The 17,682-nt window shown below is 40.2% G+C and overlaps 1 protein-coding gene across 7 annotated transcripts in view; it reads left to right on the forward strand.

Annotated features, from left to right (window-relative positions):
• The window catches only part of HMBOX1 (homeobox containing 1), a 288,374-nt gene extending 271,778 nt beyond the window's left edge, over window positions 1-16,596 (forward strand). For 6 of the 7 annotated variants that reach the window (XM_069075647.1, XM_069075649.1, XM_069075645.1 and 3 more), the window contains one exon: window positions 1,573-16,596. In XM_069075647.1, coding sequence (XP_068931748.1) covers window positions 1,573-1,710 — 138 coding nt within the window. In that variant the 3' untranslated portion in view covers window positions 1,711-16,596. The remainder of the gene's footprint in view (window positions 1-1,572) is intronic. The other variant, XR_011165992.1, reaches the window with a different exon arrangement.
• Window positions 16,597-17,682: the final 1,086 nt, after the last annotated feature.

Consider the following 17,682-nt stretch of genomic DNA (forward strand, 5'->3'; position numbering starts at 1 on the left):
TCATTGGTTGGAGAAAATGTATGAATAGTAGCCACTGGATGGGATAAATCCATTACTTATAAATGTGGGGAGTTCCCTGACATATGTTGCTAAATTAAATGGAAATCTGAATAGAGTTTCAGCCTTATACCCACATAGTCACTTATGCAGTGTACCCTACCTGACTTTGACAGACAGCTTCTCTCCAGTCTTACGAATTGACCCCATATTACCATGATCTTTACTTATTATGGCTTCTACTAGAAGCAATAGGGCTGATTCCTGTTTAGTCAATTCCTACAGAGTTCTTGACTATAGCTAACAAAAGGGCTAGGGTAGAAAGACTCTCAATCCTTGTTCTAGTCTGTGCTTGAAACTGCTTTCCCTACATCAGTTTATAGTGATTTATTTCACGGCTTCTACCTTCCAGCTTAATTAAGCACAACCATTTTGCAGGACAAATGATACAAAAGCATTTATCTCATGTAATTTTCTTTCTGATGCATGGCAGTGTTGATCCCTAAAGGGAGTAAACAGTTGCAGACTCAGAGACACCTGTAACCCTTCTCGCCAAGTGTCCAGGATGGAATCCCACTTCAAGTATTGAGTACATTATAATGTTTTTTTTTTTAACTTTAAGGAGATAAAGGCAAACCTAAAACCATTTCTGAGTTTGGTGTCACCCTTCTGCCGTTATTTCCAGACCCCCACCTCCAGTAGCTATCTTCTTGACAGATTTCCTTGAGACACTTCCCATACGTCATTTCCTAAGGAACTGACCCTGTATGCAAAGCTTTTGGCATGAATTTCTTCAGGATATAACACAGCGAAATGTTCACTCAATATCTGTAGCACTAAGCCCCATAATCCCATTTCCATTCAGAGCTTTATTTTCTGTGCATGTTGAACTCAACCAGGAGGAGTGAACACCACTTGAAGTGAGGTAGTGAACACACTTATTAGAAAGGTGAGTGGGGACCGGAAATTTCCATGTCCACCCATCACAGGCCTTGGTCTTATCACAGGCAGTGATAAAGTTTTCCCTTTGTATGTGTGTGAAAACATATGTTAATCAGTGGGCTGGTAGATATTTAGCTTGTAACACCATAGGCTTCTGTCTTGCTTAGTTTGCTTAAACACTTTAGTAGGAAATGCTATGCAACCCTGTAGAGGAGTTCTCAAACAGTATCTGACATTCCCATATAGACTCTGTAAGTCACACTTTACAGTTCCTAGGATACATACTACTGGCCTAAAACAAATGTACACATTGGTGGTTTTATGCCAGCCTTCACAACTTATATTCATGACCACTAAGAAAACTAGCAGCCTGAAAACAGTTTCCACTCACAGAACAGATTAGGGTACTTATTTTTTGTCAAAAGCACAAGATGGCGACTGTGCCTCTATCCATTCAGTGTCTACTTATATACAGTTCATTTTCATCCTATCATAAGATGCCTCCTCCCTCCCCCAACACCTTCATTTCTGACCTTGAATGTTCATCATCTGCTTGCCCTTCCTTGCATGACCTTTCATGAGCTGAAACATCGTCAGAACATTAACATTGTTCTTTTCATTCCGTCTCTGCAGGATGACAGCACTAGCCATAGTGACCACCAAGACCCCATCTCATTGGCTGTGGAAATGGCAGCAGTCAACCATACCATATTGGCCCTGGCCCGGCAAGGAGCCAGTGAGATCAAGACAGAGGCCCTGGATGATGACTGACTGATAGAGGGAGGGTCGAACACAAGAAGTTAACTTAGTTTTAGACGTAGCACCTTAGCAGACTTTCCTCGGTCCTTAATATGTGTTCTTACAGTATAACTTTGCAGTTTCTTGTATGTCAGTTAGCTGTTAGGGTCTTGTTCTGTGAAGATGGCATGGTGCCCTCAGCCTTTGCATATACTCTCTCAGTATTAATTCCCAGTAAATAATAACCAATCAATCAACCAACCAAACTTCCCTCTCCCAGCCCCTGTGGCTCGAAAATCTTGCTGCTCTGTTCTGTCTTAGCATTCCAAGAAAGTGCTTCCAGGTATTTTAGATAGGCCTTGATTTTCAAATACTAGACTACATGTAAAATCTCGGATAACCTTAGATATCATGTCACACTAGTCTATCTACCCTTCTTTCCTTCTCTAAGACTGAAAGGATGCAAGCTGAGGTAGTGTGGCACAGGATTGACAGACACCATTTGGGAGTATCCGCAAAGAGTAAAAAGAACACTACAATCCCCACCTCCGTGTGAGAATAATGGATTTCCAGCTGCAATAAGCCGTGCCTCATTATAGTCACACTGTGGCTAGATTATACTTCTCTGGGTGCTGTGCTAAGAATGTCAATGGGAAAACATATTCGCAGATTTTGGTTGATGTTAACATGCCCAACACAGACATCCTCTCCTATCACAAGCTGTGTGACTTAGTGGATAAAATACTGCCTTCTGCCTTTGGGACCATGTTAAAAGCCCAGCCCGAGAGCATTGGGGAAAATGAGCTGAATGTCTAATGGAGGCTAAGTTTACTTCTTAGAACCACTATACATTATGGGCACAGCTACCAGTGCCTGACCGGAAAAGATCCAGGATTCACCATCAAAGTTGCATTAACCTTCCCTTGCCACCAAAAAGAACAAAAAATTAAAAAACAGAAGCTCTCAAGGATGGGATTAAGGTCACAAGTGAATGGGCTTATAACTTTGTCTTTGTAACTCTTGCCTGCAACCTACAAAGTAAGAATATTTAATAGAGGACTTTACTACAACAGTTATATGGGGTATCATAAATGCAAATACTTAAATATGAGCAGGAAAAAAGGCAGGGGATCATTTACCACATACATTGTAGGAGATATAATGGGATGTGACTGCTTTGGTGTTCTTCTTTACTCTGTCCTTGTAAAGGTATGAGAAAGTTATACTGCCACAGGCAATTTAATTAATAATTGGAAGCCATATTGATAATGGATGTGGTAATATTTGTAAAGTTTAATCTACTTTAAGCAGCAGTAACTAATGGAATTTTTTTCCTTGATCACATATGTAGCACTTTTGTTACTTTTTAAAGATATTTATATTTGATAAATCCTTTTTTCGTTTTGAGAATTCAAAATACCAAACAGTGAACTTGCATTATAGAGTCACCCTGCAATCACCTTGTCATCTAATAGTAAAATGATGAACTATCCATGCATCGAAGAAAATTACATCTGCTGGCATTGTCTGAAAATGATCTCCTGGCATCCCGATTAAATGACATCGTGTCAGAGCCGGGAAGAGGAAACAGCACAGGATGTCTCTGAAGTAGGCACAGGTGCTGTATGTTTCCTGCCTTGTTCCATCTTTTCTCTCCATATACAACAAAACTTTGTTTAATGGGGAACAAGAGGCTCGCTGTTAAGCAGGGCCTCTGTATCTTTTGTTCTTCATGTGAAATCTTTCTCATAGGGAATGAAGGTGCCATTTCTTCTCTTCCTCTTTTCTCCTCCCCCCCCCCCCCCCTTCCCACACAGATATCTTGAACTTCAAACCATTGCTAGAGAGACTGAACTTCCTTATATTCTCCTTTTCTTTTTCCTTTGAGTGGAGTTTCTTGAGCATCATTAAGTTTTTAGCCAGTGTTCCCATTAAGATCCACACTAACCAGATCATCTCTTCATCTGCCAGTCTTGCTAGCTAAGCGTGAGTAGGAGTCAGCACTTTCAGAAGACATGAAGTTCACATCTATCCATGATTTTGAAGAGCTCTATTTCAGGGGAAAATATATGTGCTTTTCTCAGATGTGGACAACAGAAATAAAGTAAAACTATTTTTCCCTTCTTGATTTATATTACTTGAATAGGCAAATTTGAGTAGCATGACTTATGCTCAGGAATGAAATCATTTGATCCCACCACCAATTTTCTTTCTTAGTTTGTGAGTCTTTTTTTCAGGGAGAGTTTTTGTTCTCTCCTCTTCATTTTTCACTGAAGAAATATAACAAATTGTAGCTTTTTTATTTTGTAGAATTTTTGTGTGCTTATTCTCCAGTCAGAGAGAAAAGGAGAGAGAGAAGACACACTCTCTCTCTGACAAGCAACATCTCTGATTTATTGTAAGGAGATTATGGTAATTGATAGCTTCTTTATGTTGGGGCTGTACTAGCATTTGTTCTTCCTCTTTCTTTTCATGGAATAGACTCCAACTGTTAAGACAGCTGCAGTTTCTAAAGAAATACACTGGTTGCCATAGCTTATCAGAAAGGTTGCATTGTTTTAAAGAATGCAGGAGAAAGCAGCCTTCAAAGAATGAACGGGAGTTTATGATAGCTCATAAGTGCAACACCAATTCTCTAGGCCTCTGGCAACATGCAAGAATTGAGGAAAAGTTTCAGTTTAGGATAGATAAGTAACAAGGGTCTTACGCTCCAGAAGAGGAAAAGGAAGACGCTAACCATAGACTTCTTACACATTTGGAGCTAGAAGGGGACCTTAGAAATTATTGAGACCAACTCTGATTTTACACAAGGCTGTATATGCCCAGAGAGAGAAAAGTGACTTTCCCAAGATGATGCAGGTATTAAATGAAGCCAGGATTTGAAGCCAGACCACCTGACTCCCAAACCGGTGTTCTTACTACCACACCATGCTGCCTCTCCTCCTTATTGAAAAAAGGAAGAGGATGTTCACTAAAGAAATACTGAAATGAATTAACAATGCCAGCCTATTCTTAGCCATCACATTTCCACCTGAATTAAAGAATGACTTCCTTTGTATCTAGATTCATCCTTAACCCAGATTCTCTGTTTCTGTAAATTTGAATTCTGCTCTTTTATCCAAGCTACTGTAGTTCTCCAGAGAAGTTCTGAGTTAGATTTGACTTCTGCTACTCTGGACTTTGGATTTGGTAGTTGCCTGCCCCCAGCCCCCAGGGTTTTGAAAGCCATCAGAAATTTTGCTGAGACCCTAAACTTTCCTATTCCTAAGGGGCTTGTTCAAGCAATCACATTGCTTTAAGAATGCCTGTTTGTTTCATCCCTTTGGGAAGCCACCTTATCTTCCTTTTCTGGTCTACTGGTCTTTTCTCTCCAAACCATACACTGTACTTAAAGCCCCTAGAGGAAGTTCTCAAGTTCTCTGCTCCTTCCTGCTAATGGAAGAAGCAAAAATCCATTGCCACCATTTGTTTATCTGATCTTCTTACAAAAACTCTAGACTCACCACAGATAAGTAAGTTTTCCCTGTTTCTGGCAACCCTGTGAGAACCTTGTAAAGACCCTTCCTTTACTAAATTTCTATCCACCTCTCAAAGGAGCAATACTAAGACCCCATGCTTTTATTTAAAAAACACTTATACAATCTAGCTCACTTCAGTATTACTTATATCCCAGGGAGAACCACCCAGGAAAGTTTTAGTCTTCCAATCCTAGAAACTTGCAACAGTTGTTTGGTTTCTTTGTTATATGTTGGGGAGAGGCATGCCATTTGAGCCGCAGGATCTGGACAATTTCTACAGTTACCTCATGTCACAAAATAGATGCAATACGGAAGGTGAAAGGACACTCTCTAGTGTACTCCCTGGATGGTGACAGGGAAAGTGATCCCATGTCCCAGTGTCTGGGACAGGGAGAAGTGAGAAGGAACCAGGACAAGCAGCAAAAGATTCCCTTTCAACTTGTATTTCACTTTAGTCCAGTACAGGTTATTACTTAGAGTGAAGTATGAAATCCTCAGTGTGAGGGCAGTCTCACAGTAGTTGACTTATTGTGTTGGACTTTGTGTCTAGCCCTTAAACTCTTCACTCAGCATTGTGAATTTGAATTTAGCATTATCTTCCTTGTGAGTGAAAACTGTTTTATGTATTGGCTTAAAAAAAATAATCATGGTAACCTAGAGATATCTTTTGGTCCTCATCTCAAGTAACTTGTGTCTTGGTGATAAGTCACTCAGGAATAGCAGGCATTTCTAATGCTGTAGAATTTGAATGAGGATTCTTTTTAAATTTCAAGTGGTCTATGTTTCAGTGTGGGGTAGTGGAGGTGTTCATTAGGCTCAAAGTATAGAAATCTGATCTCAACAGCACCAAGAGATTCCTATTGACAGGCAGTCTATCAAACAGTCAATCAGCAAACATCAATCCACCTGTGTTGTGCCAAGATATCTTGATGTATTTTCACCTTGAAGGAAAAACAAAAGATTTCAGCAAGATTTTCAGCTTCCAAGTTTTGACGTTTGTCTTTGACAGGTTTTATCGGCTCCTCCAGCATAGTCCATCACACTAACCCTGGCAGGCACTAGGTGTAAAGCAGACGTTAGAGAGTTGAATTCATGTTATCCTCTGTCCCTTTTGTCCTCCCTGCTCCAGCACTGAGCTCTGCCTCCAACCCTGAGTGCTCTTTGTTCTGTCAGATGCCTGTGCTGGGCCATTCCTGTCTGATCCTTCTCTCTCCTCATTTTATTAACCAATATTGTCAGACTCTTTTTGGCCTCATGCCTCCAAGCAGAGAAATGTCTCTCTTCACAAATGATCTTTTCCCCAGAAAAACCATTAGCATCAAATTCCAGGTTCTCTTCTCGTGTTCGGTTAGAAGAGCTTTTCACATTTCACACACTGCCATGCCCTTAACTGCTTTCTTGTTTTCTTCAGAGGACATGCATAGCTTTCTTTTCTCTCCTCTTGGTGTGTCTCTCTGTCTATGTCTCTTCCTCTTTACCTTTTTGCAACAAGTCTCAACAAACTCTTAGGCAATAACTTTTACTTGTTGGTTCTGCTCTCTGTAGCAAAGTTGTCATTGACAGGTCTCGATCTTGTATGTTGTGCGTTGGTTGTATGTCTTGCACTCCGTATGTGAACCAAATGTCATGCCAGAGCAGTGGTGGGTTTTTGTGTCATTTGGGGTTATTTTTGTTTGTAATTGTTAATGTTTGACTACTGTCTTCATTGGGGCTGAAGTAAGACCAGCCAAATCCATACATAGCTTTACTGAGCCGGATTTGTTTGTCAGGTTTTCCCAGATGAAAAGTTTGATGCATTGACCAGCTCCTACTGTGTAGTTTATTGCATTTAAAGCAGGGGCATGGGTGGGAATTGCACATAGGAAGCATTCCTTTTTGTGCTCCTTAATTGCAAGGTTGTTTACTCAGGATTTGGGGATCAGTTGTCAGCCAAAGAGAATTTGGCAAACTGAGCTGCATGATCCAAAACCCCTTTCTCAGTTTTTATATTGTCTGATTTACAGTATCTAGTAATGCCTGATTTATCCCATTTAAAGGTATTGTGCACTAATGAGAATGGAAGGTTTTCCAGAGGAGGCATCTATGAATGGCAATAATCCCTCAATTTGACAGTTGCTTTCAGGTAGGGAGCATCCTTGTCCAGACATGGCTTCCTTCCTTTTTTTCTGTATATATGATTGTCATTGTTCATCCTTTCACCTTAATAAGGAATGTCTAACATTCAAGAAGAGGAATTTCTTAGTTCTTTTTTTAGTGTAGTTTATAACTAGAGCAGTAGAGAGGCCTTATGAGAACTTGAAATGAGACCAACAAGTACTTTCTATCTTTTAACCTCTTGATTCATTTTTTGGAGGAGTAAAGAGAGTGAAGTATGAAGGTCATTGTCTGAGAAATCAGCTTCCTATCATTTTGGTTGTATTTTTTTCCCTTTGTTCTACAAATAAAGGAAAGTTCCAAGAGAGGTTATACATGCACACACAAGTGTTTTACACTTTTATTGTTTCTTATCCAAGTACTCAGTGGGCATAATAGAGTTGGGATAGGGCTGTCTATCCCTCCCTAGTCCTGTGCATCTCTTCTCTCCTGTTCTTTACACCGTACCATACAGTTGTGGTCACCTAAGAGGCTAAATTAAATATATCTTATTCTTTTAAGGCTCCTTTTTCCAATAAAACTTGAGAAGTATTTGTGAAGGGCAAACCTTATATTTTTCCCATCTTTTTTTCCCATGACAAGCTCTTTGATTTATCTAAAACCATCTGAATGGTAACTGGTGGCTGATTTTCTGGTGATCATGGTGCCATTTAGATGATAAAAGTGGGTGCAAGTATGCTGGCCAGAAGTGCAAAATTACTTTGAGAAAGAGAGAGAGAGTGTGCGTGTGTGTGTGTGTGTGTGTGTGTCTGTGTGTGTGTGTGTCTGTGTGTATGCACATACCACCAACACAGTTTTTGCATCTTGGAGTACACTCTCCTTTGACTTGATTTTCATTTTCTTTTCCTTTAAAAAATAAAAGTGGGTGGATAATGCCATAATTTATTCTTCGGTTCATATTGACGTGTGATCAGATGAAGGTTTGGCTGAATCTTTTCAAACTGTAACCATGGTAATTGGTTGGATAGAATGAATACATAAAAATATAATGATAATTGTTCTGAATGACTGGGTGTCCTTTTGACATGTAATTAGCTGTTTTAGCAAGATGAAGATTGGCATGGTCATAATTAAAAGGATTTCTGTCCTTTATGGGAGTGAAAATAACAGATTTCTCATTCCCTACTTCTGTTTTAGCACTAATATTCTCAGGAACATTTGGAATAGCAGCTCGGTCAACTCAGATAATGATATGGTATTCCTGTTCCTTCATGATTAAAAGAGGAGGATTTCAATTTGGTTTTCCTTCAGCCAAAATTAATATCTTTGCTTTATAGTGTCCCATTCACCTCTTAGATTATTTGCAAGTCATTCACTTCTTAATTCAACTCTATTCACCTGATAACTGATTAATATTGATTACAGCTTTGACTGAGCAGAATCCATAGTCAGACTCCTAGGTTAAGTCACTGGTAGCCAGCCACTGATAAGACCAGATCAGTTTCTTTTTTCTGGGGCCTTATATTTATTTTGACATAAAGGCATTTCTGCCTTGATAAAATCCCAGTCTTAGAATTTCTAGGTCATGCTCCATAGATAGCTATTTTATATTTCAGTCATCATCAGAAATTATTTATTAAGAACCCACTGATTAAATAAAATGTATCTCTCTTAAGAGACATAAATGATATAAGTAATACCTAATAACAGTCATGTAGAGTCACTACAGATTTTAAATAAATGTGTAAGTTAAAAACATTCTATTAGTTACCATACAGAAGGAACACAAATGGACTTTCCAGATTTTCTCTTTTCTAATATGAGAATAAATTTGTAATGTTTAATTATAGACCCTTAACTTTTAAATTTGAGTCTTCCCTATTTTCCTGCCCCATTGTTTCTTTACCTTTCTTTCACCTTTTCTTTCCTCTTTCCCCACAGAAAAAATTTTCAGCCTTTTTTTCTACTTCTATTTCAGAACACATCCTCTCTTTTCTTAAAAGTATCATCTGGCATTAATGCCCCAAAAGCCTTGAAGGTCACAGTGCTCACCGTACTTTTTGCTAAATCTTTTTTTTTCTTTTCTTTTTTTGCTAAGTGTTGATTAGGATCAGAGGCTATGGCCTTGTGGTAGGAAAGATACAAGCTAACCTCAGAGCCACCCATTCTCCTGGAAGAACATTGAATTTTCATTCAAGTATGAAATAAGAGTATCTTTTGAAGCAATTGGTAAGGTATCCTTTCCCAAATAATTGGTTTCTCCATGCTTTTGGTGTTGCTCCCTAGAATGTCTTCATCTGACAGAGGTTTAGCACCCCTTGGTGATGCTAGAAGCTACCCAAAAACCTCAGTCTTGGGGGAATAATCTCTGACAAGACCAAGGCAGCCATGGGGAAAAGAGTGAAGTGGATCCCTCTCTGCCAGTCTTGTAATCTGCCAGATTAACATATCCAGTATGTTAATGTTTTCTTCACCTCTTTCAAAACCTACTTTGAAATACATTCCTCATTCTGAAATAGAAATGTTGCCTAATAACCGAGTATTGTCCTCTTAAGGATTTTTGCATTTGGACTTTACTCCAAGGCTTGAAGGAATAAACTTCTACCTCGGGAGGATTTGGGTGATGAGAAGGAAGGTCCTCAAGAGAGGCCAGTTCAGGGGCCCTTTGTATGCTTCCAAGGCCCAGTTTAATTTTCTTAAATGCTTATATTAGATCTTTGCCTAGAAAATGACTGATTGATTCCTGTATATTCCTCTGGTTTTATTGAGTAGACATGGATTTATAAGTAAACTTTAGCTCTGATGGCCCAATAGTCCTGTGCCATCCACTGGGAAAAATAAAAGATCCTCAAGTATGGTGGGTCTTGTTGCTTCCCCTTAAACAAATTCTTCTTTCTTATTTATGTAAGGAAAATGCTCATTTAGCCTAAAAATCTCTGGATGAAATTCTAATTTATGGTCATATATTGACGTTTAACTGTAATATTGTATGGGGACTGCCATGGGCTCCTACTCATTTGCTTGTTCAGCCTAACCATATTCTTAGGACACTAATCAGATACGTGGTTTGGGTAGGTCATGCTGTAGGTTCCCATAGAGGCTTCTTACATGGAGTTCGCATACTTTAAAAAGTTGCATAGCATCTGTTTTGAGACACACATAGAGTCATTGGGGCTTTTGTTTTATTTTTTTCAAAGAAACACTAGGAACTTGTGTTCAGAATTATTCTTCATCTCTTTCTGGCAATTGGAGTCAACATGATTTTATGACTGCTAAGAGGAAGCATTCTTGTTTTTAGTTTTTCCCAGATGTGGAGAGAAGCAAGTATTTAAATATCTCCATTAGAATTTAGAGTATGTCTAAAGATTAGGTTTTCTGAAGTCTGAATCAAGGAGTATGATTCCATGATTTGTGAGATAACCCTTTAGTAAACTCTTTAGTGTTCAAAGGAAATAGAATTGGCACTACAGTTAAAAACCTTCCAACATCATCTGATATTCTACTGATCAAAATTAAAGATGTGCTTAAAGGAACGTAGAAAGGACTTGAGCTGGAGACATGTTCCTTCATTTCTCTATCCTAATGTTCTGAAGGTTTTCCACGTGCCATGTTAGTGAAACATGAGTCTGCCATCCACTCCTGTTGCCTCTCCTTTCCCCACTCCCCAGTGCATGAGAATCAGGGCAGAAACTGGCAGTATATCCCAAGAAGGTCTTTTTTTCTAAAATCTAAAATTACAAAGAAAGGTTGATGCCATAATGTTTTTTAGTCCAAAACATAAAATTTCGATTCTTGGTTCTTCCTAGTTAAGGCTGGTGGAGGAACTAAAATTATTTATTCCTTTTTCACTAAAAATCTCCTTAAACTTGCTTACCCTTTATTTGTATTAAATATACCTTTTTAATCTCATTCTTAAAATCTAGTTACTAGGTAAAAGTTACAGTGAAGTAATTTTTCCTCAACATAATAAAAAAGCAAACTATTGAACAGTTAGAGCCACTCAGTAATGGAAGGAGATACCTCAGTAGTGAGCTACCTGTCATTGGACATGTTCAGGTATGACTTGATCATCTATCAGGGATGTCATGAAGAGGTATTGATATACTGGTTCAAAGGTTGTACTTAAATGCCCTCTAAGTTCTAATTCCAAATTCTCTGATTTTATCACGGTACATTAATATTTCTTCCCATCTCTCTTCTCCCTTATGTATTTCCTCCCCTCTCAGAAACATGAACAGTTTGTTTTTAGGTAGCTATAGTTTGTGGTCCTTTTAACAACTGTCCCTCCAAATCAGTTAAATCTTACATCCTTTCTTGAATCCCAAGAAGCTGAATACCCTTTTAGGAGCTTTTGTGTTGACTAATGGAAAATGTCAACCAACTGTTTGCAGTGTTGGGATAGTCCCCTGACTGGAACAGTGCTGAATAAAGGAATGGTTTGGTGCAGAGGTGCCCAACAACACTGACAGATGATTTTTACTATTAGTGGTATTTGGACAGTTTTCTCACTAAAAAACCCAAACCACAAAGAATGAAAATAGATCCTCTTTCATTGTCTACATAGAGCCAGTCCTTGAGCTACACAGAGTGGCAGGGAATTTCAGGAGACATAAATTCTTTCATTCCTTCCATTTGCACACCTTCACTAAGAAGTTACATATGGATTCCATAAAAAGATATTGAAATGAGATGATGGCCCTAACCCAAGTTTAATTCTCTGCTTTATAACTGCTTCACTTTCCACTCAGCTCTATCCAGGTCAAATGAATTGTGGTGGTCTTATGGCTTATTTGAATCACTGAAACCTCTCACTTTTCTTTGAGGGAGGGCCTAGCGCCCAGCAGAAACAGGATGGTAATTTTTCCAGTTTATCCTTCATTCTTTCATGCTCTTTAGCCCAGACAACAAGACTATACCAGTGCTTTGTTCATGTAAGCAATAAGTGTTTGACTGACGTTGCATTGAACTTTTTTGTTCTTGTGCCAGATTCAGTGGGGCAGGGGAGTGTTTTTGCTTGTGTATGTGTGTGTATGTGTTTGAATGAGTGTGTTTAAGAAAGAGAAAGAAACAGACAGAGTGCTACTTGTTGTACTAATTCAAATAAGTAGCATCATTTAATGAGGAAATCTGGGTTTCAATATGCCAGTGTCTTTGTGCTACTAGCAATGCACATCAGTGTACCAAAAATCAACTTCTATCTTTCAGGAGTTTTATTTTCAGAATTTGGGAATTTTCTCATGACTTTACTTCAGAACCATATTTGCTTTTACTGAATTGCACCTCTTTCTGAGCAGCCAGCTTTCGTAGTGACACTCCACATTACCCCATTTTATACCCCTGACTCTCATGAATTAATCTTCTGATTGTTCCAGACAGGATTGTCCCTAATTCCACTCCTGAGCCCATCCTACTTCTTAATGGGGTTCCCACTATGGCTAGAAGTAAGCTCCCTATGTAAGACCCAGAGAATCATCAGTTATGAAAGAGTTCTGGCCCCAGCACCTGAGTCAACATAGTGTTTGACTCTTCTGGGTTTCCCAGGGATGCAAGAAAGCCATTGGAGTTTGAAATATGCCTTCCCTTGAAAGATGCCAAGGACATCATAGTTGTCTCCCCTGGAAGAGCCCATAGCCTTGTCTAATTCCCCATGGGCTCCCTATCCCTTCCATGTTCATGACCAAGATCAGTGTTCAGTACCTTTAAAGGATATATTTTTATTTGTTGTTGGGTTTTTTTTTAAGTGCCTAAGCAAGTGACATAACTCTGGAGCCCACCAGAGAATCAGGCCTGATTCCCTCCTCGCCCTCCCCCCTTCCCTGGCCCATGCACAGCCCTTCGGGGCGGGTGGAGGGAAAGCCCCCCTCCCCCCTGTGTCACTGGCGTTCTGCGGGCAGAACAACTCCAAGGTCCAGCCAGCCAGAGAAAAACCTGCATTGCTTTCTTGATGCTGGCTTTGTTTGTCACTGTTTTGCCGTTTCTTTCATTCTTGTGGTCATGGTCTTGATTCATCAAGAACTTTTAAGGAGTCTTGTATTGCTCATTTCCATCGCAGTGGCCCTCCAGTCAGGTAGATTCATTCACACCATCTCCAGAGCCGAGTGGAGTCTCTCCTTTGACAGCAGTCAGAACAGCTCAAATCTAAGGGGATAAATATTCATATCGCTGTGATGATTAAACATGATTCATTTATGATTGTTGGCAACTAGCATCTTCACTGTCTCTTCTCATCCTCTCTATCTAGATTTGAAGAAGGGAGTCAGAATTTGACTCCATGTGAGAAAAAAAACTTGTTACACTAAACTGGAGTTATCCAAAAGTAGGATGAGCTAGCTCAGGAGGTAGTGAGTTCCTCATCACGGGAGGTCCTCAGAGCTGAGTCTAGACAACCATTTGGTGGGAATATTGTAGAGGGGATTCCTGTTCAGGTACTGGTTGGACTGGATGCTCTCTGAGGTTCCTTCCAGCTTCGAGATTCTGTGGATCACAGTCATTTGTTCACTGTGGCTCACAATGCAGCCATCGGTCAGGGTCTTAACATCAAAATTACATCTTCAAAAGATGAGTGTAAGGTGTCTTTAAAAAGATATTTTAAGTCTGATTTAAGCAAAGGGGCCTTTTTCACATGGTGAATGTGACAGGTTTTTTTGGTGACTGCACTTGATTCAAATCCCATAACTAAACACCTCTTGGATACTTTGTTCTCTAAAGTTTTGAAAAAATGGAACAATTGTTGTCCAGGCACTAATCACTAATTAGCATGTCTGCTCTGACAGTGCAATCACCTACAAACACAGGACACTATCAAGGTAATAAGCAAAGGCAACATTGCAGGTGGAATTTCTGCTTTGGGTGGAAGGTCACCTGGCATACTGCTAAAGAAAAGATGAAATGGGAGAGATAGCATTGTGGTACTAAAAGCAAGGCCTTCCTGGAGGCCAGAAACCAGCCAGGATGTTTGTCAGTGCGTTGGCCCCCTAAGTGTGCAGATGCTCTTCCTTACTGGTTTTATTGAGGACTTCTCAATTTCCTTGGTTGGCAATTGACAAGAAGACGTGGACATTAGTGAGAATGTAGGGAACAGGGGAGAAATGACAACAAAATGCAATTAGAGCAGGGAAAGGAATCTCAGTTTCCATTCACTTAACTGGACTTGGACACTCCATAAAGAGCAGAGGGGGAGGGGAATCGTTTCCGTTGCAGAATGATGCGCGGCTTTGTTTTAATGTCTCATAGTAGGGGTGGGAGCTAGCTGGCACAGCAAGTCAGAAAATGGAAAGCAATGTAATGGTGGTAATTGGATGAGACACCATAGGCCCGATGACTGAAGATTGATTGCCTGAAAGTGCTTTGCATTCACCAAACAGTCATGGGACTAGGATGACCTGTGTCAAGTCATTGCCAGATGGGTTGAGGGGGAAAAGAATTCCCCCTTGCCCCTGCCTTGGCCATTCGTGTGTTTTATGTCTTTGTGTTTCCATTTGGGAGTCTCCTAGTCTTTGTTCTCCATATCTTGTACACCATGTGTCCCTGAGGGCAAATCACACCTGTGTCTGAGTCTGCTGTAAGGTGTTCAGTCTACCTCAAGGGGTCAACATGGTATGCTCTAGTCCACACATACAATCCTTTTTACATTACCACACACACTGGAATGTATATCTTCCCTTCCCTGATATCTCCCCCTTTCCCTTAAATAACCTCTTGACCTGATCTTTCCTATAACCACCACAAACTCCTATTGCAAATTGGATGCTGCTTTAAATGTGAAAACAATTGTTCAAAAGCTATAAAACCTGAATGAAAGCTAAAGCTGAATTTATAAGCCTTGTTGCATATGAGCCAAAAGTGCAAAAAGCTCTATATAATGAACTAACCTGCCACTCATATAAATATAAATATATATAAATATATTAAAATCAGACTGTTCTACAAAATTGTGTATTTGTATTTTTGTGTACGTACAATTTTCTGCTAAGCAGAAGGAGGATGTAGTATAGGAAGATGTGAGAAGAGATTTGGTTTAATCCTATTTCTTTGTTACTTATTTTTGTTAACATCCAGATGCCTGTCTTCGTCTTCTGTGTGTATGACACTGTTTGAAAGCTGCAGTATCTCTCCTCCTTAGGCCAGAGGCCTTTACAGAATGAAACCTGGGGTTTAGAGAGTTACTGAGGTCCCAAAAAGCGAAGAAGTCAGTGGCTCCCCTTGACTAAGCTCAGTTCCTGGAAGGTCCGTTCATTAAACAGAAGTTGCCAATGTCTAACTCTTGGTTGCATAACTGAATTGAGGGCCCAATTAACTAGCCCAGCTGCTTTGTGGTGATTGACTAGGGACAGCCCTGACCTAGAATTAGCACTGTCACAAAATGCCTCTGAAGCAGGAATCCATCATACAAACCCCAAGAAAGCAAAAGGGTCATTGTCAAGAGCCTTTGCAACAACCTGCATCATCCAGTGGATCCACCAAGCACGGGAGATAGGACATCACTGTGCTGTAGGGACAGTGCTGCCTGCTTTGGCAACATAAGTAAAGCCTTCGAAAGAAGGTGACCCAGGCTCCCAGCTTGGTGACACTGGTCTGATAAGCAACCACAGTTTTCTTTTGAAAGCTTCACTTCCTTTTCTTATCTGGATACCAAAAAGACTACTCAGGCTGAGTGGGTGATATTTGTCATCCTAAAGAACTGTGCTGCAAACCTCTTGAAATCCAGGGAGTACAGAAGGGCCACCGAAAATTTCCCACACTAAAATACGTGAGGTGGTTGAAAGGGCAGGAAGGACTGCCAGGAAAAACCAAGAGTCCAGGTTCAGAGAAAAGCCAGATTTCCCCTTGAGGCCCCATCGCAGCCTTCCTGAGGAGGCATGAGAGTATCCTGCCACCCGGGGCCTGGATACCCCCACCCTCGAGAAAGGGGTGAGTCTAACCCCGCTCCTCAATTCCATCCACACCAAAAAAACTCCCCAGTGACCCCTGTAAGCGTTAATCTGCTCTAGGGAGAGTGATACTGCACCTTCACCTGTAGGACTCATATTTATAACAATGTGTAATGACTGTAGCAAAAGCTCTTGTTTCTAGATGTGAATGGACAAGGAAACAAGTGCTCTATTGTATTGATTAAAATAGTTCCAATGAGTCCTGTATCATTGTATCTCCTATTCTGGATTAGTGCCTTTTGGACAGTAGACTGTTCTGTAATTAAAATGTAGTATATACTGCTTTTTTGTACAGTTTTGTTTTAATAAAACTTTTTTTTAATTTGTGTTTATTTTAGTATTGTACCTATTAGAGAATAAAACGTATAACAACTGAATGAAGACCCTGGCCAGCATTTCTTTGGGAGGTGCTACACTCGCTGGGATGTATGGATCTACGAAGATGGGAGGGCAAAGCAGGCTTCCTCTTTGAGTAGCAACCACTTTGTGATTTTTGTTTTCTTGTAAAGGTGTCATTCTGGGAGAGGGGACCAGGTGCATTCAGAGACTATATCTGTTGACAGAAGTTTCTAACCTTTCACTATCTGGCTCTCAACACAGGTGGGCTCTGGAGGGGTGGGAGGGTTCTTCAATCAAGGTCCCTCTCATGCATACCCAATAAATCCATTCCTTTACTTTCAACCCCAGAGCCTGAGAAGCAAGTAAATAAGGACTGGGGAATCAGGTCTGAATTCAGATCCCACCTCTGTCACCTACTAGCTCTCTGATTGTGGACAAATCAGGCTTCCCTTTCTGGGCCTGTTTCTCTATAAAATAAGCATAGTAATACTTGCACTATCAACTTTTGGGGTTTGGTTGGTTGTTTTCTTGAGGAAAACATTTTGTGAATTGTAGATATTCTATAATTGGGACTGACTCATCAGTTATGATTGTCTTCAATTGCCTTTCATCCACAAAAGGATAGAAAGAACAGCCATCTTTTCTAGCTGGCATGAGCCTTGCACTGTGATGGCAGCAACTTTTACTCCAGCTAAAAAAATTCGTGTCTTTGTGCCTCCTTCACAGCCCAGCAAGTGAATATGAATGTGTAAGGAGAGAGACCCAAGAATGAGAGATTGGTTGATATTTTTGGGATAAGCTGAAAAGGAATTCTGGTGTTTCTAACCCACTAGGTAGGTGCTAAAAGCTTTGTTCTCAGCCTGAACAGGACCATTTGCTCAGCCTGCATGCCATTCAATCCAAGGTCATAGTACCAAGGAGCCCCATATCTCAAGGGCACAAGGAAGCGAGTGTGTGTGATCACCTAGGAGAAAGGGATGATGTGCCCTCACCAGAGCCCCACTTATTGCAAACATTCAGGGACTAAGATGCTGCAGTAAAGTGGCTGTTGAGACAAACCTTGAACTGTTTGGGAGCCAACTAGAGCATTGCTACCAAGAATCCAGTTTACAATTACAGATAGG

Source organism: Petaurus breviceps, unplaced genomic scaffold (genome assembly GCF_028583685.1).
Source record: "Petaurus breviceps papuanus isolate PSGF00001 unplaced genomic scaffold, PetGlider_PUasm1.0 90919, whole genome shotgun sequence".
Classification (NCBI taxonomy): domain Eukaryota; kingdom Metazoa; phylum Chordata; class Mammalia; order Diprotodontia; family Petauridae; genus Petaurus; species Petaurus breviceps.